Genomic DNA, 23,650 nt, shown 5'->3' on the forward strand with positions numbered 1-23,650 from the left:
TGTTTTGCAGAGAATCGTTTATTTTATTTGACATTCAGTTTCTGTAAAATAACCAAGGCAACACCAGGCATCCAGTCTGAAAACCAGCTGTGGGACATTTTTAATTCAACACAAGAGCCAGGTTTTACAGACCAAGTCCTATATCTGTAGGTCATGAAACTAACCAGAAAAATAAAATAAAGAAATGCAAAGGAAGGCTCAGTCAGAACAAGAAAACATCATTCTTCACTTTGAGGTATTAGCATTGAGCAGCTGTGTTAAAAATGCATTCACTAAATTTAACAGCATGCTTGTTTCAGCTATAGATCCAATTTCCATATTTGCATATGCTTCTTTTATTTCCATTTCAGACACAATCTTAGCTTCAATAAACTTGTCTTTTAGAAGGCAACACTATTGTTTCTCTGATTAATGATACTCTGAAAATCTTAAAGATATTCAGGCACAACATGAGGGAACATCTTTAAATCGTGTTTCAGGTACATGCTCTTAAAATAGTGTAAAAGAAATCAAAAATGCCAGAAAAGTCCACTTTTAGAAATTTGTTTTTTTTTTACACCAACATAAATTAAAGCTGCTGAAGTTGAAATGTTGGCACATTTAATCTGAAGTTTATCCTGCAGCTGAAACAGAGCTGCAAATAATGCACTGTAATACCAGCTTTTAAGAGAATATACATTTTAATAACCACAGTTAACAGTCACTGAAGGAAGAATTTAGTCAAAAACTGGAGCTAGATATTCATTTTACAATATTTTTCATTTGATTTTCAACCAACAAACTGCTACTTTTAGCACTGTTTGGTATACAAGGAAGAATTGTGCAAATATACACTGAACCGAAAGCTGACAAACGTTGGTGCTAGTTAGCATTTAAAACGGCAATGCAGATTCAAATACAGCTGCCAATGACAATTTTCACCTTCAAACATTGTATCATGCAGGTGATTCTTCTGCATGATACAGTCTCCAAAACCTTGCAATGCAAAACAAATCTGTGTAGCCATTGAAAGGGCTTCATTTATAAATCAAGAGTAAAGAAACAAAGACAGTCCATAAGTTCACCTTTCAGAGAAAGATGCACACAATACATCAGTCAACATCGTAACCTTAAAAAACAAAACAAAAAGATCCGGCATTGCAAAGGTCTGATCCTACAATTATCATGTATTCATTTTCAGCCATGTAAGCAATGCTTCGTACAGTCAAAAAATAAAGTCAGAGTAACAAGACCTTAAGAAATCGTGGTTATAAGCAATACTGTCAAAGGTTAAGTACCAGATCTCCTGTTTGTCAGCGTCATGCTGATCCCACTCCTTACCAGTAGAGGACACTGGAGCGATCACTTCAGCCCGAGGACGCGTCATGCACACAGGTGATGCAGTAACACTGACTGGTTTCTCACACCAGAAAAGTTTGCTTTCCTCACAGCTTCTGAGCAAAGCAACAAGGAAGCCAGGAGGAAACCGAGCACTGGTCATATAAACAATACGGATACCGTCAAACAGAACAACATTTCTATACATTACACACACAGACTGGGCTGTTTCCTCGTACACAAACGACAGAGGGCTTTTGGTAGCTGACAGCAACAGGACAGCTTTAGAGCATTGCTAGTATAAATGAGATTAGTGCAAATACAACCAAAAACATAAAAGGGGAGAAAAAGAAAAAACAATTGAAAAACGTCAGTAATAAGGTTAGAAACACTGAAGACAAAAACAAGTTCTGTGGCAGCGTGCAAGCTCTACATATAAGCGTGCATCAGAATCCCTAAACTTTTAGTATTTTAGTCAAACACCCTTCATTACACATTTATCTTCCAAGCCCCAGAGCCAACTAGAGTGTTTGAGCACAAATAAGGACTGGTGGACAAAATAAAGAACTTAAATGGTTTAGTTTGCTGGTAGTTACCTGTCATGGAGTGACTGAGCTGCAGGGTGATTGGTTCCTGCTAGGAGCAGGTTTCAGCTCTCATTAGCCTGTCAGGTAAAACATGCTTCATCAGCTTAGCTTTAAATTGAATAAAAGCAGGAGGCCCCATGTCAGCTATGTGGACCCACTGCCTTGCAGTTTAAGTATTCACACCCCAAAAACGTTTGCTCATTTTTCCAGTTCACATTGCAACCAGAAACTTCGAGGGATTTTATTGGGATTTTGCGCAACAAACCAACAGAAAGCTGTGAAGTGGAAGAAAAATCATAAATTAATTTTCCCATGTTTTACATATGGAAAAGTGTGCAGTTGTATGTAACCCCTTTACTCTGTTGCCCCAAACAGTTCCTCCTACATATGAAGCTAACAGGAAATGAAAGAGCAGCTCCAGTCAGAGGAGAACAAAATTTAATTTTCTGGTCTAGATGCAAAATGCAACATAACGTGGAAATGTAACTTCATATCACCCAAAGCAAACCATCCCCATGGCAACACACTGTGTTAGCAGCTATAAGGATACATTTCATTAGCAGAAACAGGAAAGATGGTAAGAATTAATTAAATGACGGATGGAGGCAAACACAATATGACCCAGCAGAAAACCTGGAAACTGCTGCACAAGTCTGGAGCAAAAGGTTCACCTTCCAGCATAACAATGATCCTAAACATTCAGCCAGAGATAAATCCAATTGGTATTCTATAGAAGGAGCTGAAAATCACTGTTGCAAACAAGAGTCGGGCAGAAATGTCAGTCTGTGGATGAGCAGAGCTGCTGGAGATATTACCCAGAAAGACCTGCAACTGTAACTGCAGCTGAAGGTGGAGCCACGTAGCGCCAACTGAGGTGGCACTGAATAGATACAAGACTTAGATATACTTCTGAAGTGTTCTAGTTGGTGATAATCTATTGCATAAAATCCCAATGAAATACATCAAAGTGGTTGGAAGATGACAGAATGCGGAGGGAAAAATATCAAGGTGTATGAACACTTTTGCAAGGCACTGTAATTGCTCTGAAATGTCAAAAATATTAACTTCCTACTTCCATCTCCACGGTGCGTTGCACTGTCCAATAATATGATGTAAAATTGACCTTAATAATAATAATAATAATAATAATAATAATACTATCAGGGATGCAAAACTTGCAAAACTTTGGCGAAGAGGAACAGAGATGCTCTTTGCTGGGACCAGCCATGCAAATTTGATTCAAATATTGAAGAGGTGTTGTAGCAAAAGCTCTGACGTACAAAATTAATTCGACATCCCATGTGAAACCACTGATTAGTTCACATGGAAACAGACCTAGACCACATCACACGTCCTCTGCTTAGCACCAGGCTTCGGGTCATGTGACGGCCACAAGAAACGACATTCAGTATCTGTTAGTTCTTTGTTTTTACCAATACTCACAGCCACCGTCTCTCAGACGTTAAAAAATGTCACAGAAAGAAAAGAAAAAAGAAACTTGTTTATGAAATGTTAAGACTGTCACAGTTTAAAATGTAACCATAAGTTATCCATTGTCATTCGTAGCTGTCTCAGCCTCTGATCACGTCTACATGTCATGGCACGTAAAGGACATTAGATAAACCTAACATGTACAGCGATGAGAGGAAGGCAGGGAGGACGAAACCAGAAAATATGACGACTGTGAGGAAGTCCAACAGTACGATTTTGCTGATGAAGAAATTAAATACAGAGAACTGATTATACTAATGGATTTCACATTTTGTAAACAGGATGCAGAAGCTGAAACCATTTCTGAGATGGATCACTGCAACACTCTTGAAAAATTGAAGTTAAAAAAAATACTTCCAGCATGAGTTAAAGGGGAGAAATTAAGGTAACAGTTTCAAGATAAAGTATGACAATTTTGTTAAAATTTATATTTTAAGATCTGAATAATGAATACAGGCTTACAAACTGAGCTCATCTTCCTCTCAGAATCAGATATGCAGGGTTCCTAGGCAGTTTGTAGTTCAGAAGTTCATTCTTTTTTAAATTAGATTTTTGTCCTATTTTAATGTATAAATTAGTGAGGGACATCAATATATATCTACATATTTAAAAATATATTTGAATGAAAATATTGTGTGATGTGTAGCAGAACAAAAGCACAACTTAAAGGAAGTGTTGTTCTATAGTAACACATTTGATTATAGGCAAGTCTACAGCAGCGTTTTTGTTTTTGGCTTCCTGGCTGGATGCATTAACAACACTTTTGCCAAAACAACTTTAAATACTTTCTTTTACCATCAGCTTTAAGAGTGCTGTGAGAAAAATACCCCTAAATATCAAAATAACATTTTCACCCATTCATGGCACTAGTAAACTACTTCAGTCTAAGGTTACATCAAATGTTTCTACAGTGGAACAGCTTTAAATAAACTGCAACCCAAATAATGGAAGTTAGGAACTAAATAGAATAGAAGTGAACATTTCCTCTGGTGTTTTCTTAATCAGCTTATGGTCCATAAACTCCCTGTATCTGCCCTATTATCTCAGTAACATTTAGATTATATTTGCATACATGCCCATATTTCCAAGATATTTACATTTCCAACTTGTGGTAGATGAAGAAATAGCTGATGTTGTGTAAAATAGTGTCAATGGGGAAATAAACTCTCTGTTTGGGCCAGCTTTATTAGTTAGGATTAAAGCCTGGAAATAATATTTTCCAAAACCCTTCTTGTCATTTTTAGATAGATACTGCTGTAAAGTGAAAAACGGTAAACTCAAATCTTAAACTGTAGGAACCCTGGATATGAGGAAGTTGGATATCAGGGAACAATAAAGGAAGTGGAGTGTGGGGATGCTGCTGCTAAGGGCATGCATGTATGTTGCATGTGTGCGGCGATGGAGTGCTGGATGAGCATGAAGGAGGAGGAACTTCCTCAGAATGGCAGCTGGGCTGTTCGGGGCGGCCATGTTGAATCAGTGGATCTCCTGGAGGTCAAAAGGGGTCAGTATCTGTGGGGAGGAGGCGGAAACCGCATGGGAGCGAAATCGAAGATTAGCGGGTCTGTCAGGCGTGTCGGAGGTAGAGCAGAAGGATGTAGATGGATGATCTGTTTCCAACTGGTTCTCCATGGAATCAGTCAGAGGTGAGGAAGAGGATGGCCTGACAAGGTGCAGAGGAGCAGAGTGCATGCAGGAGGCAGAGGAGGTCCCATCACCTCTCTCATCTTTCACATCATCAGAAGGAGAATCCTCTTTCTCCTCATCGCCAGCAGCGACTCCGTCCTGTCCAGCAGGGATCGGATCGACTGCGGCGACGTCTTGGTTGGGGACTCCGCTGGCAGCTGATTGGCTCTTAAGCTGCGCGTGACAAAGAGGACAAGTCTCCTGGACGTACAGCCACTTCTTCAGACAGCCAGCGTGGAAGAAATGGCTGCATGGAGTGATCACAGCACTGCTCATGTCCTGGAAGGAGCAAAGAATTAAGATTTACATTCGCTCCTGCTCATGTAGGCTTTTACTGGATAAGAATAGATATAAAGACAATCAAGCAAAAACCTAAAAACCTTTATATAAATAAAGTGCATCTTGGAAGAAATATGATGAAAGAAAAAGGACTCAAGTGTGGTAGCAAATAGACCCAACATAAGTAACTTCCTGTCAATCAGGTTAATCTAAAATCAGGAAAAACATGTTGGATTTTTTTAAAAGCATGAACTATGAAAAGAAAAAGCCATAGCTTATAAATGTAATAAAACTAATTTTCTATGTTAGAAGTAGAGCTGTACCGATAAATCGGCCAGCTGATAAATCAGTCCTGATTTTTCTTAATTTTGAGAGATTGCTGATTGGCCGATACCCACATGTGAAGACAATTTTATCCACAGATCTTTTCTACCTCTGCAAAGGTCTAGAAATCGACCACTGTCCTCTTTTTCTCAATTCAGACATAAAAAGGGGAAAAAAAAAAAAAGAAATCAATATTGGCCAAAATCACAATCAGCAGGTCAGGCTTTTATCGTAATTAGCGATAAGCCAGAAACCTGCAGTTGTTGCTCCCCTAGTTAAAAGCATAAGAATACACACTCTAAATATCTTACTAAATACGTCAAATCAATGAGTGATAAGTTTAATCATACAAAGGATAAAAACAAAAAGCAGTCTCTTTATACACAGTGAAGCCTCTGCGTACCTGGAAGCAGATAGCACAGATGTCGTTGTACTGCTCCAGCTGCGCATCGGTTGCAGTTGGGAGGCTTTTGATCTTGTTTACAGCGTCTCTCCTGAGCAGGAAGCTCTGCCAGCCCAGCTGGGCTCGGAGCCAAACATTATAGTAGGAGTGGACCAGAATAATGGTGCTGCCCATCACACTCCACTCGCCAAACACAGTCTCTGATATGCCATAGCACACCACACACACTGCGACCTGGCGACACAGAACTTAATGAGAGCAAGAAAAAAAACTCCACTAATTTTGAGTGTTTATCATTTTTTTACTAAGGATTAAAATTGAAAAAAATGTAATACATGTTTACTGATAGTTATTAATCAAACAGAAAATGAAGAAATAAGATCATTCACAATTATGCACCAAAATACATCTCATAACTGATCAGAGCCAATCAAGAGAAAACTGTCTGATCTGAACTCATTCCACACAATTTCTCTAACATTGTGTCATGTTTGCTTAGTAAAAAATGTTATAATCGATAAGTTTAGAGGAAACATTTACCAGAAACTCCAGCAATCTATAGGTCCCATTGACACAGTAAATGACCTCATCCATGTTTTCCACTGGAGCTTTACGAAACTCCTCCACCATGAAGAGAACGTAGATCAGCAGCGTACCAAGAACCTGACGGCGAAAGAAGAACTGCTTTAGAGAGAATCAACTAGCAGGATCAGAACAAGGTTTTTAAAGTTCCCCGAGGTAAATGTATTACTATTTACTTACATTTAAGAACTACAAAAGAAAAATTAAAAACTCCACTACAAAGACATGTAAACAATGATAACAATGTAGTTTTTGATCTTCCATGTTTGGATATAGGGTAATATTAGAATATTACTTTCTAAATGCAGCTATGAGAACTTACTGGTTTCATAAAAGAAGTCTTTTTAATATCCGTGTGCTTATGATGTACCTGAAGTGAGGTAAGGATTGATGAGGAGATGATGATGAGGAGCCAGAAGTCCATGTGGAAGAACTGACAGATCATATATGACATGTAAGCTGGAAAGATGAGCAAGAAGAGGCAAAGAGATACTGCGCGGAAGTGTTTCCACAAACTCCTATAAACAGAAAAAACACAATTAGAACTCATAAATGGAATACAACTAAATGGCTTCTACATTTAAAAAAAAAAAAAAAAAGTGCATTAGGAGTTTGACCTACTTGTCTCTGGAGGCTCCCAGAGCCAAAACGATGGGGTCAGCGATCTCCAGCATGGACTGCAGAATGGAAGCAACAACAATGAAGAGGATGATGGAGAGGAGGAAGGCTCGGTGGATGACCTGCAGTTCTATCAAGCCGGTTTGCACAGCCAGGATAAGCAGCGTTATGCCTTCAGTCATCCCTCTGCACATGTGGGAGACAGACAAAGTTGAAATTTGAGAACTATTTTGATATACAACCTCAAACAAACAAGCAAACACACTCACCTGTGCATGGCGTTGTCATTGACGAAGGCTCTGTAGCCCTGCAAGTAGAACTTGCAGAGCGTGAGAACTCCCAGCGCAATGAATGAGACGGTGAAAACCAGACCCAGCAGAGAGTACGGCGTACTACAACATTCTGCAATACTAAACACGTGGATGGAGAAGAGAAAAGGACAAAAAGGGAGAGTTTAGAGAAACTGTAAATTATGTAGCAGTAAATCACATGGTGTCTATAAACAGTATTTATGTCACATAATGTTTAGGAAATAGAGATGCAACAGGAAAGTGGCAGATAACTGGATTTGGATCATTTTCAGCTTGAGCATTATTGTTTGCGTTGTACACTTTTTTTCTATCATTTTCCTGACCTAGAACAGTTATTTTGCAATAAAGACAATGCTGCCAATGACTAAGTAAATTTGAATGAATAAAAGAATTAAATATACTGTTTCAAGCAGTAAATATACCATACTGGGCACAGCCAGGTCACTGTGACAACACTTTCAGTGTGGAAATAGTAACTGACTAAAGGCTCAAAGTTATCCATTTTCAGTACAAGTGATGTGGTTAAAATGAAATTAGATGAGGCAAAGATATACAGCCATATAAAAGAAGTAACCAACTAAGAGTAGGCATTTACCCTATTGTTATCATATATTATCAGAAATTTCTTCAGAATTTTTTATTTATTCTTTTTACAGTAAATCCCAATTAATAATGTTTACAAAACATTATTAACATTATTGTCCATAAATGTTGGAATTTGTATTTTTACTATTTTCTCCACTGTTTGCTGTATGAGAGCAACAATGAATATCAATAAAAAAATAAAAATAAAAAATCGCTCACTTCTATGACCAACAAGCTTCGGATGAACCCACAAGAATATTACTGATCCAACACCTTATAGGTGCCAAACTACAGCCAAATTTGATCATTCCTCATACATAGGAGCAAACAGAGTTTAAACGATGAGTTACACACAGGAAGGCCTAAACAGTTTGACAAAAGGTACTGTGTTCTTACCTTGTAAGAAAGAGAAAGAGAAGCCTCTCCCTCGAGGTAGGCTGGTCTCTGGTGCTGAAGTAGGTGTAGATCTGAAGAGCGAACAGCACGAGCCAGAAACACATAAAGAGAACTGGAAGAACCAGCTGGTTCCACAGGGACATCCCTAAAGCTAGCAACCCGTACACCTCTACCACCTGGGACACAGAAGAACAGAAAACCAGGAGGAGAGAAGACAGTAATTAGGAGTATTATTCATCTTGGGAAAAAAGACACAATCCAGAACCTAAAGCTTCATGGGGAAAACATGGGAATATTCCAACATAAGGCCACATTAGTAATTTATTACCTGAGCGAGTTCCCTGTAGGCAGTCTTGGCCAGATTATATGGTACCAGTAAATTAGAAGCTAGGAAGTAAATGACCTCCAGGCCTGTGAAGATCATTGAAAATCTATTGATGAAGACGATGGTCTCCAGAGGAACCAGACACAGCCTGGCCACCAGTGGCAGGAGGTGCGCAGAGAAAAGCCAGATCCTCTTGGTCTGCATCACACAGGAACACAGAGTGCACACCACAAGCTGACCTGAAAGACAAATGGACTGAAATGTAAAACATGGACATAACACAAAAAACAAAACACTTTTTGTGTTTTTGAGAATTAACCAGTCATTCCTTAGAACATTTATCATCTGGGACATTTATCAGTCCCAGATTGGTAAGAAGAAGTTATTAATAAGTTATTAATAAAACAAAAGTTGTAAGTAGAGAAAAATACATTTATTTCCCCTCTCGGACATTTTGTCTTTTATAGCAGTTTTTTTTTTTTTTGCCTTCTCAGGCGTTTTCTGTGAGAACAGAACTTCATGAGGTCTATTTATAACCAAGAAGACCCCATTTCAGTTACAAGGCAGAAATACTGCAACATTTTGCACTTCAACAAATTTACATGAAACATGCTAGATGTGGAAGCTAGCATAATTTTGCCAGTGACCAGCTTAAAAGACTAGTTTACAGTACAGAGAGCTTTAACAACAATTCAGTAAAAATAGATGTTTTTAAGACAGCATTACATTTCAAAAGAAGAATTATAAAATAGCAAATTAAACACCAAACTGTACACATCAATATTTTGTAGGAGTAAATAATTAATTCACAGAGATGAAATTAAACAAACAGTATAAGTTCTCTTAGAACAGCTTTTCTGCCTACAAGGGATCTAAACAATACACACCCTTGTAAAAATACCAAATTTCTGTTATGCAAAATTAAAAAGAAAAAAAATATATAATAGATTATTTAAAAACTTCTCTTTATTATGACATATATCCTGCAAATACCAATCAAAAACAACAAATTGGTTAGGTTCAAAAATGTAAACAATGTTATAAAACTGCAATACTGTGGTTGCATAAAGAGCATACAACCCTAAGCGAATATGCCGAAGCAGCTTTTTGCTGAATTTTAGCATTTAGTCTCCTGTGGTAACAGACCAGGAGCATCCGACATCTTGAAACAGAAACGTTTTCCCACTCTGCTTGCCAAAGGTTTTTCCACATGTGCTATTTGAGTACATCTGTTTTCCAACATCATCATCCGGTGACCCCTGTTTTCTGTCTGATTTATTGCAGGACTCTGACTAAGTAACTCAAAAACCTCAAATGTCTTCTGATAAAATCACCATTTAGTTAATTTGGGTGCATGTGTTGACTCAATGTGACATGGAAGAATTTAATCCCTCTTTCTCTTCTGCTCTCAGCAGAAACCTGAAGGCTTTTTGTCAAATTGGACTGGCATTGGCAACTGCTCATAATTTTATTTACATGACAAAAACAAGTTAAAAACAGCAATCACATTTTAGATCACACGTGTCAAACTCAAGACCCGCGGGCCACATTGTGCCCCACCAGCATTTTATAGGCCGACGATTGACTTAAAATAGGTTCTGAGCACGAACTGACTACAAACTACATCTCCCATAAAGCATTCCGATTGCTACCAGCCAACATTACGGCTTCTTGCCACTAGAGAGCAGCAGAGTTGCCTCAAGCTGCTTATTGATTTTCCCTGCGAATAAAACTGAGACATCGACAAGCTAACATCAAAACGTCCAAAAAAAGAAAAATTGATTTACAAGTAAGACTGTGAATGAAGATGTGTGTGAGTTGGTGTCAGGGCGGCAGGTCACAGTAGACTTTTTTGTTATTCATTATCTTGACCGACAACATAAAAAAAAAAAAAAAAATCGGTCATGTACTATTTTTACCCGTGAAATTACAATCATATTAACATCGGCTATTTAGTCGCATTTTATGCGGTTTAGTTAATATTCACCGTGAATCCAGATTCCATCACAAATTAAACAGATAAATGCATCTTCATTTTTCTCGTAGTGACAAAAACCACTAACTGAGGCCCCAATAACTTTTAATAAATTAAATTAAGCGACTTCACTTAAATTATCAGCACTTCACCCGCTGGGGTCTGAACGCACTTCCTCCTGGTTCCCATCTACAGAAAAATCTGCGCTAATTCATCAGTCAGTTGGATCTGTCTGATCCAAACAGATCAACTGTGTGAGTGTTTTGCCCTGTGCGGTCCGGTGTGTGCTTCTACCAGGATTTTTTATTTATTTTTCTGTGGTTTTGCTTCTCCGAAACGGACAGATGTTTCAATACATTTTTTGATCCCAGGCTTAGTTTATGGACTGAACAGACAGAAACAGTTACCATTATACATTTTGAACTGTATATTTTTTATTTTAAAGTGTTGATTTTATTTTTGAACCCTTATTTATTTTGAAGTGTTGCTTTTATTTTTGAAACCTTATTTATTGTAAAGTGTTGATTTTATTTTTGAACCCTTATTTATTTTTGAACCATTTTTCATTTTAAAGTGTTGATTTTATTTTTGCAACCTTATTTTTTTAATTGTGAAGTGTTGATTTTATTTTTGAACCCTTATTTATTTTGAAGTGTTGATTTTATTTTTGAAACCTTATTTATTGTAAAGTGTTGATTTTATTTCTGAACCCTTATTTATTTTGAAGTGTTGATTGTCTGAAAGACCTTACACATGAATTGCCCCATATGGGCTTTGAACCGATGACCTCAGCATTACCAGCATGGTGCTCTAACCTGCTGAGCTAACTCACCTACCTTACTTAATTGTTGAGTTTCCATGGATTTAAGAAGAACTTACATGATCTTACCACAATGAAGATTTGATAAAAGTGCTTATATTCCAATGTTTTTCAAAACAACACATATTTTATTTTCCAGAGATTTTGTATTTTGAAGTGTTGATATTATTTTTGAACCATTTTTAATTTTCAAGTGTTGATTGTATTTCAGAGATATTTTTTTATTTTAATGTGTTAATTTTATTTTTGAACCATTTTTTATTTGTAAGTACTGATTTTATTTTTTAGCCATTTAGCCAAGTCTCTGTAGAACCATTTGTCTCTGCTAATGACATTTTCAATACAATTTTTTGATCCTAGGCTTAGTTTATGGACTGTAATGTGAAATTAGGCACAAGTATAAGTCTGACAGTTTGTTCACCAAGTTACTGTGCTCTCCGAGAGGATCTGTGGTAGAAGTATTTGACATTGTTCCATGCCCATCGTTGACATTAGTCTCTAACAAAATTTGGATCATCTACCAGGAACACTCCAAAGAGCCTGAGGTTATGTAGTGTAGTGGTTATCACGTTTGCTTCACATGCAAAAGGTCTCTGGTTCGAAACCAGACAGAAACAGATTTTGCAAAGGTCAACAAGAGTTCTGTGGTGTCATGGTCTGTACTCTGAATCCAGACATCTGAGTGCAAGCCTCGGTTGAAATTTTCATGCGTTGCATCTCACATCATCAGCTTTGGAACCTTAAACTGAAACAAAGCAGAGAAGTTCAGTTCCTGTAGTGTAGTGGTTATCACATTTGCTTTACATGCAAAAGGTCTCTGGTTCGAAACCAGACAGAAACAGTTTTTGTAGGTTATGCATCTCTTGGGGTGCAGTGAGACAACAAGAGCCTTCCTCTTTTGTGATGGTTCATTTGCCAATCGACTTCAATGTAGGCTTCTTTGAAATCGAAGCTACTTTACTCCAATTACCAATTGGCAGTTCTATGGCGTAATGCTCAAGGCCCGCGGGCCACATGTGGCCCCCCAGCATTTTATAGGCCGATGATTGACTTAAAATAGATTTTGAGCATGAATTGACTACAAACTACATTTCAACCAGAGGTTTGTAATGCGCTTCCTAACCAGACGCTCCAAAGCGTCCGGTCCATAACTCTTCAACACGCTGTCAGCTCCCGGTCAGAAAGACGCATTTAGTTCAGAGACCATGAGATTATATTCAGAAAGGATTTTTTTAATTAAGTGATTTCAGTTGCCTCCGAGACTAAATCTTTGCGTAAAGTCTATAATGTCTGCCCATGTGACTTGTTTTTATTATTTGCTTGCTCACCTTTAAACACTGATTTAAATATTGAAAATTTTTAAACTGAGCAGTAATTTTACATCCATGGAAACTCAAATGTAATATTTAAAACTTCAATACATAAAATCAGTTATTTAACAATATGAGGTGGTGTTTAATTTATTTTTAACATTATATTTTTATACATTTATGCTAGAGGTGCCCAAGTCTAGTTTTCCAGAGCTACCATCTGCAACTTTAGATGCATTCCTTCTCTAACACACCTGGACCATTGACTCATTATAAGCCTCTACAGAACTGAATGAGGGAAGTCAGCCTTTTGTCTGGGGTGTTTTAGCAGGGATGCATCTAAAAGTTGCAGTCTGGAGGACTGGACCTGGGTGCTCCTGATCTGTACCGTCAATGTGGCCCGTTGAAGGTGGCCAATATGCTGAAGTGGCCCTGGGTGAAATTGAGTTTGACACCCCTGTTTTAGATAGATATGGTGTCTTATGGACAATATGGTTTTTGCAGGAAAATATTAAGTGATGGAAAAAAAAAAAAAGAGTGAAATTATTTTTCAGTCTTAATTCTGACAAACAAATCAACAAACTGGTTTTTGAACAGGGGTGTGAACACTTGACATACACTGCGTGTGTGTGTAATATTATACCTATGAGTGCAGTGGTGAATCTGTTCATGGAAAGTGGTTCCAGGTAGACGGGTCCTTCATAGCCTGAATCCAGTTCACTGCGAACATAATCCCTGACAAAAGAGGGGAAAAGATGAGCACAGAGCTGTTATATAACACCAATTTACAGTTTAGTAACACCTCAAATAATCTTTACACAAACACGAACAAGAAACCAACACTTGTCATTAGAGATGTGCTGATCAGGTTTTTTCCTGACGATTCCGATCACCCATGAGGGCCGATCACCGATACCGATCACCGATACCAATCACAAAATTATTATTTTTTTAATCATAAGCACTACCGGTTACATTATGTGGAAAAAGGAACCATGAATTCACCTTAATTTAGACAAAAACTTGTTTTTAATAACTTTTTCCAAGTAAAAAAACAAAGCAGGCATTGTGAAAATTGTACTGCTATCAATAATACTATCTTTAACAGACTGAAAACATATGAAGGCTCTTAAGAGGCTAAATAATGCAACAAGTTAAAATAAAACCTCTCAACATTGCTGAAAAATTCAAGTATAAAACTTTACATTCAAAGGCAAATACAGGCTCCATTATAATAAACAATCCTGAGTTATTGAATGAAAACTTCCTGATAGAATGGCGGCTAGCTGATTACTGCTAGTTCTGATTGTCTGTTTCTGATTGAGTGGAGTAATTATGCAGATGTGTTTTTTTACTGCAGTGAGTTTTGATGTAGCCAAACTCTGTCAAGTATGACATTGTTTTTATGCCATATTAGATTCGTTGTGTTGATGCATTTTGACCTGCTTCACCCCACGTGCTCCAATTTTCCGCCGCAAGACGCAAACTTCCCCATTCACTCAGTGCGTCATAGTTCCTCATCGCTTCGGATTTGTTGCTGCGTGTTTGCACAGTGTGAAGTAAAGAGGAGACCAGCTGCACAGGTAGGCAGCAAAATGAGAAGCAGGTGATCGGTTTGTGTGATCGGCAACAAGAGACTGTGATCGGCGATCACCGATCATATACTTTTTTACGGAAATCGGCTGATTATGATCGGTGATCATTGATATTTTTTGAGATTGACTTTTTTATGTCCAGTGCATATAGTTAACATATATAAGGTAGGTATTGTAATTTGATTAGTATCTTTAGGCTCTGTGTTTTTTTTTTGTTTTTTTTTTTACTTGAGATCAATTTTTCTCTTTTTATATTAAACGGATGAGCACGGGCTACAGCAGTGGCTTCAGTCCAGGTTAAGACAGTTTTTATGTTTTTTATTTCAACTCCCATCATTATAAACTTGTTGCATTTGACCCAGAAGCTACACACCCAGAAGAAACTGTGTTGTTCATATATGCAATGGCAGCATAAAGCTGACGTCACAGACTTCAACAATTAAAACAACGGCTTTAGTTAAACATCTTCATCTTCAGTAATCAGCTCAAGATTTGTTTTCTTAAAGCGCTGAATTTCATACTAGTTCCTCAGTGTGAGTCTGCGATTGAGCTGCTTGCTGAAGCATGAGTGAGTGCAAAACAGCAGCGAGATGCAAAACAACTTCTTGACAAACTTTTTCCTGCTGCAAAAAACAAAAAGGTAGAGCATAGAATCTCTGTCCTAGAAGCGTTGTGGAAGAAGCAGCAGCTCTTGCATGCAGAGTGGGTTGCAGGTCTGCTTTGCTTTCTGCACCTCTCTGCACAGATCAATGGTTCCCACACTTTTCATCTCAAGATCTGTCGATTGCATCCTCTCTTTCTCCCATCAGTTTGTCTAAAAATGTATCCTCAGTACCAAGAGTTGTTGGGTCCATTTTTGGTCCAACTTATTAGTGATTCTATAAAATTAAAGTGGATCCATGGCCTCAACTTTTGGGACAACCAGTACAGAAAAGGGGAAAGCAAGACTTTCAGCAGATCACAGGAAGGCTTAATGGAGGACAACAAAGTTTATCCTTTTATTATTTTAGGCTTTTTAACCTCTTTCTGTCAAGAATGATGTTTGAACTGGGTATACTGGTAATTCTTAAAGAGAAATACATCACTACTAATTTGATGTTCTCTCATCATGTTGAGAGAACATGATGTTTTGTGAGCGTTTATACCTGGAAACTTGGTGACCAGCAAAAAGCAGCAGGGCCGTCAGAACATACAAGTAGAGCTTAACCAGGTGCTGACGAGGCAGAGTCAGAAGCACCAGGCTCAGGATGTAACCTGCAACAAAAACATCACAGAAAACACATTTTAAAGCATTTCTTCATGATAGCCGTTTTGAGTCATAGAAATCAACATATTGATGTTTGTGACATTTTATGCAACTGCATGGAAACTTTGAACATTTCTGCAATAAACAACTTTATTACACTCCAGTCTACAACCTAAAACATGTCCAGAAGCTCTTCCATGCAGATCATTTGCTTTCACTGCCTTGCTCCCTCTTTATTCTGCAGGTCCAGCCATGGTGCGCATCAGCACATACCCAGCCTATTGGCTCATCAATAAACTGCAGCCAAGATTGAGAAAAAAAAGCAGCCATGAAAAGAAACAAGGAAAGAAAAGTTTATACTTTGCCTGTTGCTTCTCTCTCAGCTGTGCAAACAGCTCTTTACTGTAACACAAAGCTTGGCTTGCTCTCATCACTCTTTTTGTCTTCAAAATATTCTTTTGAGTTCACTTTTAAACCTAAAACTGACTTCTACTCAGCAACATTTAATCTCATTGAAAGGGAAGAGAAATTGTCCCACCCTTCGCTGCTCAAAGTGTTTTACTGGCAGTTTGAATTTCTGTTTGTTCTCTATAAATATTTACTGAAGGAAATGAAAATGGAAAATAGCAGATCAAATACTAGGAATGCAACTCTGGCAATTTAGAAATTTGGGATTCAAGCACTTTTGTCTAACTCAGAGGTGGAACCACAAGTAGAACTGAGAAAAGGCTTTCCAGTGAGAACAACTGGGAATCAGACCTTCAGGAGGACTTTCCATTCACTGTTGCCAGAACAGAGAGAATCAGACCTGTTATAACTGTTAAAAACCTCTCTCCAGCCATTAACGGTTGGAGCTTTAGTAAAACCAACTCTTTTCTAGAAGAAAGCAGAAAATCTTTTCTTCAGATGAGCAAGAAAACAGCTAGACAGGATAAAATGTTAGAACTGATTAAAAATCCAGCGATAGAGGGGCTTTTATTTCCTTTAATTAAAAAAAGGTTTAACTTCTTATTGTGAGTTCAAAGCAGATCAGAAATGTAAGATCCGTAAGTGATATTGATATTGGAACCCAATACTGAATCTTGCTGATTTCACAGCTAAAAGGGACAAAAAACTGATTATTTGAATTAAAAATGATAAACGGCTTAACTGAGTGGCAGCTGACATTATACTATTAAATGTGCAAAGTTTAGTAAGGTAAAGGTAATTTTCTTTATACAACACATTTTCAGCAACAAGACAATACAAAGTGTCAGCAGTGACTCATTTTATACCAATTACAGTGATTTGAAAAAGTATTCTTTCAAAGTTTTTCATATTTTGTCAGGCTATCGTCACAAACTCTAATGTATTTTGGTGGTATTTTAAATAGAAGGAAGAACCGTTCAAAAGAAAAAAAGTTTAAAAGTGATGCATGCATAGGGAGTCACCCATTTATTGTTTTAGCCTTAAATAAAATCCAGTCCAACCAGTATAGTCCATCTGTACTTAATTTAATCTGAATGTAAAGAGAGATGTTTGGTGAAGGCTTCAGAGGTTTGCTAGAGAACATCAGAGATCAGTCAGGAACAACAGAAAGTTACATTTTGTGAGAACTTTCAATTTGCCAATCACAAAAAAAATCCAAACAAACTATTTTACGTTTTTGTGGCCATTATGTGACAAAATATATGTATATTGATACATTTTATGTGCATATGTGTGTTGCACAATTACCTACCTACGTAGTGCAGGTAGAGTGCCAGGTATTTGTACTGAAACAGAGGGTTGTTGGAAAGGCTGGAGCGCTGGATCTTCTGGAAGAAGGAGCTGACATCCCAGCGGTACAGGACGTCGAGCAGCATGATGCTGGGAACACGCAGACCCACGTTGAGAACCGCTTCTACTCGGTCCTTCACTGCCATGGCCTCAGGTGAAACGCTGATCGGCAGGCAGAACTGACCTCTAAGATGAGAAGTTGATAGTGGGTGCTCTGTAACAAAAGAAATAATGCAAGAGGAGAATAGAAATTCAATATGGCGCAGTTAGACAAGATAAGGAGAAGAAATGGCAAAAAAAAAAAAAAAAGATGAAAGGCACGGAGCAACAAAAGAGCAGGATTAATCAAGGTCACAGGAATCCAGAGAGCCATGGGGGAAGTGCAGAATGAATGAGGAGAAAGAAAGAAAAGACAACTCTGCTGCAGAGAGGCTGGGAAAAAAAGCCCTGCTTCATGAAGAACTATGCCTGCTACAATAAAAACAACAGGAATTACAGAGGAATATTTTTAATATGTAATCATTTGTTTTCTAAAAATATCAATATTAATTACAAGGATTCATTACAAGACTACTTAACTATTTTAAAAAACATAATAATATTAACAGAGTCCAAAGTAACCGATAACAAGTGTGGTGCTTTTGGGACTTTGCAGACCTAAACAATCAATTTCAAAAAGGACTGTAATGAACTGGCAAATGAAAACTACAGATGTAAACAATGCATGAGTAGACATCAAAACAGTTTGTAAACAGCATGCAAAAGATCCGTAATTTCCATAAACCGCTCTGGCTTTCCATCATTCAAATTTACTGTAGGTCGTTTCCGTCTCCTCCTCTTTGTTCGTTTTGTCTCTACTTTTGGTGTTAACAGTTTGCTCACTCATTTTATAGGATACTCAGGTGTATGAGAGGCCTCTTCTCATGCATCAATACTACTTTCATTTTTACCATAGAGCTAACTCGCTGCCGTAACCCTCAGTTCTCAGTGCCTGTTAACCTGAACTTATCTCTACTTTTGAACTTTTCTTCATCATAAAACAATCTTAAAATTCTGTTCAAGAATTTGCTCCCTGCAACAGAACAAGAGTTAGTTTGCAGAAAAAAAGAGTAACCAGTCTTAAATCACAATAGCAAATTAAAAGCACTTCACAAACAGACAGCTAAATAAAACAAGCACAGATGAATGGAGGCTGCTGCCAGAATTTGAAAGGGAGCTGATCAGTTCTCAGAAAAAAATGAACCGAAATGACAATGAAACACTTGCGTTCAGTCAGTTAAAAAAAAAAAAAATGGACATAATCAGTGTTGGTGTTTTTAGATTGTAAATATATAGCATTCCTTGGTTGGAAGGTTTCTAACATAAAGCTAACATTTTCAAATCTGGGACATTTTATAACAAAAGATTGAAATTCCAAAACAAATAACAGAAAAACATTTCCGCTGTGCGTTTAGGCTTTTGTTTGCCATTTGCTCTCAGAGCAAGTTGGACTCATGTTACCTGTAAACGTGGCAGTCCACACAGGGAGAAGACACACCTCAGGAGAAAACCGTTTCATTTTCTGTAACATCCACACTTCAGATGTATCCAGACTATTTGCTTAGCCAGGGTATATTCAACTGAATGAGTGAAAATTTTGTTTTCCTTTCTATTTTTTTTATCTTATCATCAACATGTGATTCCATCACCAACAATCTGTTTAATCTGCTCAGAATTGATTAAAAGCTTTTCCATGTGTGTTGCCCCATGTGTGATTAGAATGAATTTGGTTGATTAAGCAATTTGACTATGTCTGCTTTCATGTCACAGTCATCCATTAGATATTCACTGCATTAGAAATTCAGTGAGAAGTTCTGTTTTTTTAATCGCTCATTTCAGAAAGTGTAACTTATTATTATAAAGATTCATTACAAAACTATTTCAAGCCTTTTTTCTAGTACTTTTAAAGATTATGGCTCACAGATGATAAAAACCCAAAATTTGATGTCTTTAGAAACCTAGTCAAGATAAATAAAAAAAGAAAGGATATGAATTATGTTCATTAATGTGAACTCAATAAATGGTTAGAACTCCTTTTGCATGAATTATAATATCGCTGCAGCATGGCATTGAGAAGAACAAACTTCTGGAGTCTCTCCTCATCCTTTGGACAATACTACATTGATTTTCTATGGGGTTCGGGTCAAGCCCGGTTGATGGTCCGTCAAGAACAGTAGCACTATGGTTACCGAACAAGCTTTTGGTACTTTTGGCAGAGTGGAAAGGTGCCAAGTCCTGCTGGAAAATGAAATTAGCATCTCCACACAGCGTGTCAGCAGAAAGAAGCATGAAGTGCTCAAGAATTTCCTGGTAGACGGCTGCGTCGCCTCTGGACTCTAGAAAACTCAGTGGACCAGAACCAACGGATCACATAGCATTCCAAACAATCACCAACTGTAGAAATTGAACTTCAACGAGTTCAGTTTCAGTTTCAAGCAACACGGATTTTATGCATCTCCATTCTTCTTCCACACTCTGGAAAATCAACTTCCAAATCAAATGAAGACTTTACTTTTATCTAAAAAGAAGATTTTGGATCACTGAGCGACACTTCAGTTCTTTTTCTCCTTAGCCCAGGTAAAACACTTCTGATGTAGCATCTGGTTTAGAAATGGCTTGACATAAGAAATCCAGCATTTGTAGCCTGTGGTGTTGGATTCATCTATGTGAAGAGGTTCTTGATGCGCTCAGCCTCAGTTCACTCCTTCTGAATTTTCCTTAAATTCTTGAATCAATTTTGCTATAAAATCATCTCAATGCTGCTGTTATTCCTGCTACAAGTTTACATACTGCACGTTTTCCTTCTACTTAACTTTCTATGAATATGCCATAACATTTTAATTTTCTGGGACAATGAATTTTGGGTTTTTATTACTTAGTCTTCAAAATATGTCTATGTAAAATGAAGTGAAAGTTTCACTTCCTGACACGAAATATTCAAAAAAAAATATTGAATTTTTTTCCACAATATCTTTCATACATTTTTACAGTTTACATTTTTTTGCAGTACTTCTATACAGAGCAGGGAAGTTAAGGTGCAACATGCTCCCATGCTAAAAGCAAACAAAAAATTACTCAAACCTGGTGACTGCAACATCATATGATTTCTGTTTAAACCCTACTAGTAAAAACATTTCATTTAAGATGTCATATTCCACTCTTACAATTATTTCAATTGCTGCTCAGTAGAAATCATATGAATCAGATTTATGCATTTAGCAAAACATAAAACCTAAATATACTTGTGTCCTCAATTATTGATGCAGAGCTGCAAGACTTTTCTGGTGTTGTTCACATTTGTGAGAGTCTCCGTTGGTTAATACCCCTGCAGCACTGGGACAGGATGCTAAGAACTTACATAACTGAATTCACTGGACAGAGACTGTTTTTCAGAATCCTATCTTATATAACACCACCACAGTGACAGTAACAATGTATCTGCCCCAATACATTCACGCCTGAAAAATATTAAATATTAATTTAATGACATTAAAAACATAATTACTCAATTCATTTGTTTGCAATTTAAAATAACTAAATCTATAATTAAATGTAGCTAAATATTACGTACTTTGGGTATGTTTTTACTCAAACTAAAATTACAAAACTACAAAGTAGAACTGCACAATATATTGTTCTGCAATCATCATTACAATATCAATGTTTGCAATATCACAACCCAGAACAGTACATGTTTATGTCGTGCATGATATTTTAGGGTCATGCATTCAGATAATGCATGCCAACAAAATGTATGCCCACACCAGCTGCATATTTTCTGATTATATAAATATAATTTTTACACTTTTAGATAAAACCTCCATACATGGCATATTAGATACACATGGTTTTTGGAATAGGAAATAAAGAATAACTACTGTGACTCTCAATAAGAAGTAATGATATATTTTTTTTACATATTGTTTTAAAATGTTCAAAATAAATAAATAAAACATAGATGCATAAATACTTTTTAGGTTGAACATTGAATGTAAGATAATATTTTTAAGCAACTTGCCAAAGACCTTAAATATGTAGTTACAACTAATCCTGTCACAATGACTAATTTTGCTGGAAAATAAATTGTCCCAGAAGTTACTGCAAAAAACTATTAAATATTACTAAATATTATAAATATTATTAAACTATTAAACTATAAAAAACTAACTATATTGTTGTTTTGAAACCATTTTCAGGTATTATAATGATGATGGCTTAGTAATGCTACAACACATTCTCAAAGATCAATAAAGTTTAAATTCTAATGAACATTTAACATTGGGAGCAGAAGACAATTTAATTTTTCCAAAAGAAATAAACAAAACAACATATACAACGAATTATGAAGTCTGTCAACAAAACAGTTCTTCAAAGAATAAAAGGGCTAATAGAGACCAAAGCACCAAACTGAAGTTTTTTGTCATCCAGTTTTTGGTGAAAAGAGGGAGAAAATAAAATAAAAACAATAAATTATGCAAATGGAAATTATTGAGCTTGTTTTACTTTAATCATGCAATTAATTGATCTATTGCTTACTGCAACAGCCCTAGTTACTACATAGCAAGTCACCGTTTTTATACAACCAAAAAACTGGTTCTTTAAACCAGGAATCTAAATGCATCTCCATCTGTAATGTTCCTCTTTTTTATGACACAACGTTGACATATTGTCATCCAGGAATCACAAAGTTTGGAAACACCAATGAAAATTAAGAAATATAAGATGCAAAAAGAAGCAACATCCAATCCTACTATGCTAAAGAAAAAAACATTGACGAGTTCAGAGATGATTTTCTATCTGAAGTTAAAACCTTATGGATGACTGAGTGCTGCATTGACTGCTGTACGTGCCATGAACTCTAGTAACCCCTCCGCCTCGACAGAAACAAACCCTCGAGCTTAAGCTGCAAAAGAAAGAATGCAACACTTTGCTAACTAGATCAGTCCGTACGGGGCACTGCTACATGGAAAATACAAAGCAAATAAAAGCCATTTGGTAGACCAAGAAACCACAGATTTACAGTATAAACGGGAAAACAACAAGCAGTGACAGTATACATGCGTTGTGGAGGTGATGAGCAGCACCGAACAGAAAGCGGCGCAGTGCCAACAATTAAAGCCGACGTAGTCAGCTAGTGTTGCTGTCAGCTAGCCAGACTAACAACCAATTCGTCCACAAAGCCGCAGCTAATGATGTCCCACACGCCATTATTTTTCACAAATACACCAGTGAAAGCCCACACAATGAAGCGTTTGGTAAATAGCGGAAGTACTCGTCAGACAGTCCAACTGAAACGCAGTTAACTAGCAGCAGAATGGCAGAAACACTGTGCTCGCAGCTACAGCGCTAAGCCAACATTTAACAGGGGAAAAAATAGAACTTACGCTTCAAGGTCGATGTTCACAAGTATGAAAAACTGATTCTGGGCGGCTGGTTGGTCGTGTATCGACCATTTTAACTCGGCACCACCCGAGATAACGGTCCTCCAGATGGGTGTGCTTCACGGCGAGAAGACGCGGCCCATCCGTTCATCTTTCCTGGCAGCCATTTACCACAGTACTGGGGGATGCACTGAGCATGCGCAGCATAGCCTGTCCCATTAAATCTCTTAGTATCATGTTTGTATTACAAAAAGTTGAATTAGTTTACTTACAAGAAAATGTTTGCACTGAATTTCTCTCAAAAAAGCTTTTGATTCTGTGATTAAAATAAAATCGGATTAACTGAACCGTTTTAAACTTGCAATGTGAATTAAAATGAATATTTTTTGGTTAATTTCATCCAAAAAAAAGTTATACATTTTCCTTATTTATACATATTTATTTTCAGGATGCTATATAAGCTTTCTTTCAGATTTATTCCGTTTTGCTTTTTCAGAATGGAATAGAATAGAAATAACATATTGTCCCTCAATGGAGACTTTCAGGTGTACCAGCAGCAAAGTGACAAGCAAGTTAAAGCACCAATTTATACACAAAAATATATTAACAGAAGTAAGAATAA

The 23,650-nt window shown here is 37.1% G+C and overlaps 1 protein-coding gene and 1 non-coding gene across 2 annotated transcripts; one reads left to right on the forward strand and one right to left on the reverse strand.

Annotated features, from left to right (window-relative positions):
• Positions 1 to 23,183, reverse strand: LOC106929926 (RING finger protein 145-like). The gene is made up of 12 exons (XM_088012744.1): positions 23,032 to 23,183; positions 17,571 to 17,822; positions 15,750 to 15,858; positions 13,653 to 13,744; positions 8,908 to 9,143; positions 8,580 to 8,755; positions 7,557 to 7,697; positions 7,291 to 7,473; positions 7,040 to 7,187; positions 6,628 to 6,750; positions 6,088 to 6,321; positions 1 to 5,360 (listed from the first exon to the last, which is right to left on the reverse strand). The coding sequence occupies exons 2-12, from the start codon at positions 17,752 to 17,754 to the stop codon at positions 4,872 to 4,874; spliced, it is 2,115 nt and encodes a 704-aa protein (XP_087868870.1). The 5' UTR covers positions 17,755 to 17,822; positions 23,032 to 23,183; the 3' UTR covers positions 1 to 4,871.
• On the forward strand, positions 12,468 to 12,540 carry trnav-uac (transfer RNA valine (anticodon UAC)). The gene has a single exon. It is a non-coding gene; the product is annotated as a tRNA-Val (tRNA).
• Positions 23,184 to 23,650: the final 467 nt, after the last annotated feature.

The sequence above is a fragment of the Poecilia mexicana genome, unplaced genomic scaffold (assembly GCF_051168715.1).
Source record: "Poecilia mexicana isolate PSO_F unplaced genomic scaffold, ASM5116871v1 scaffold_14, whole genome shotgun sequence".
Classification (NCBI taxonomy): Eukaryota; Metazoa; Chordata; class Actinopteri; order Cyprinodontiformes; family Poeciliidae; genus Poecilia; species Poecilia mexicana.

Coding starts and splice junctions, on each gene's coding strand:
- LOC106929926 (XM_088012744.1), bottom strand. CDS start 17,754: ATGGCAGTGAAGGACCGAGTAGAAGCGGTTCTCAACGTGGGTCTGCGT. Junction 15,859..17,570: donor ACTCTACCTGCACTACGTAG/GTAGGTAATTGT, acceptor TTTTTGTTGCAG/GTTACATCCTGAGCCTGGTG. Junction 7,474..7,556: donor AATGACAACGCCATGCACAG/GTGAGTGTGTTT, acceptor CCACATGTGCAG/AGGGATGACTGAAGGCATAA.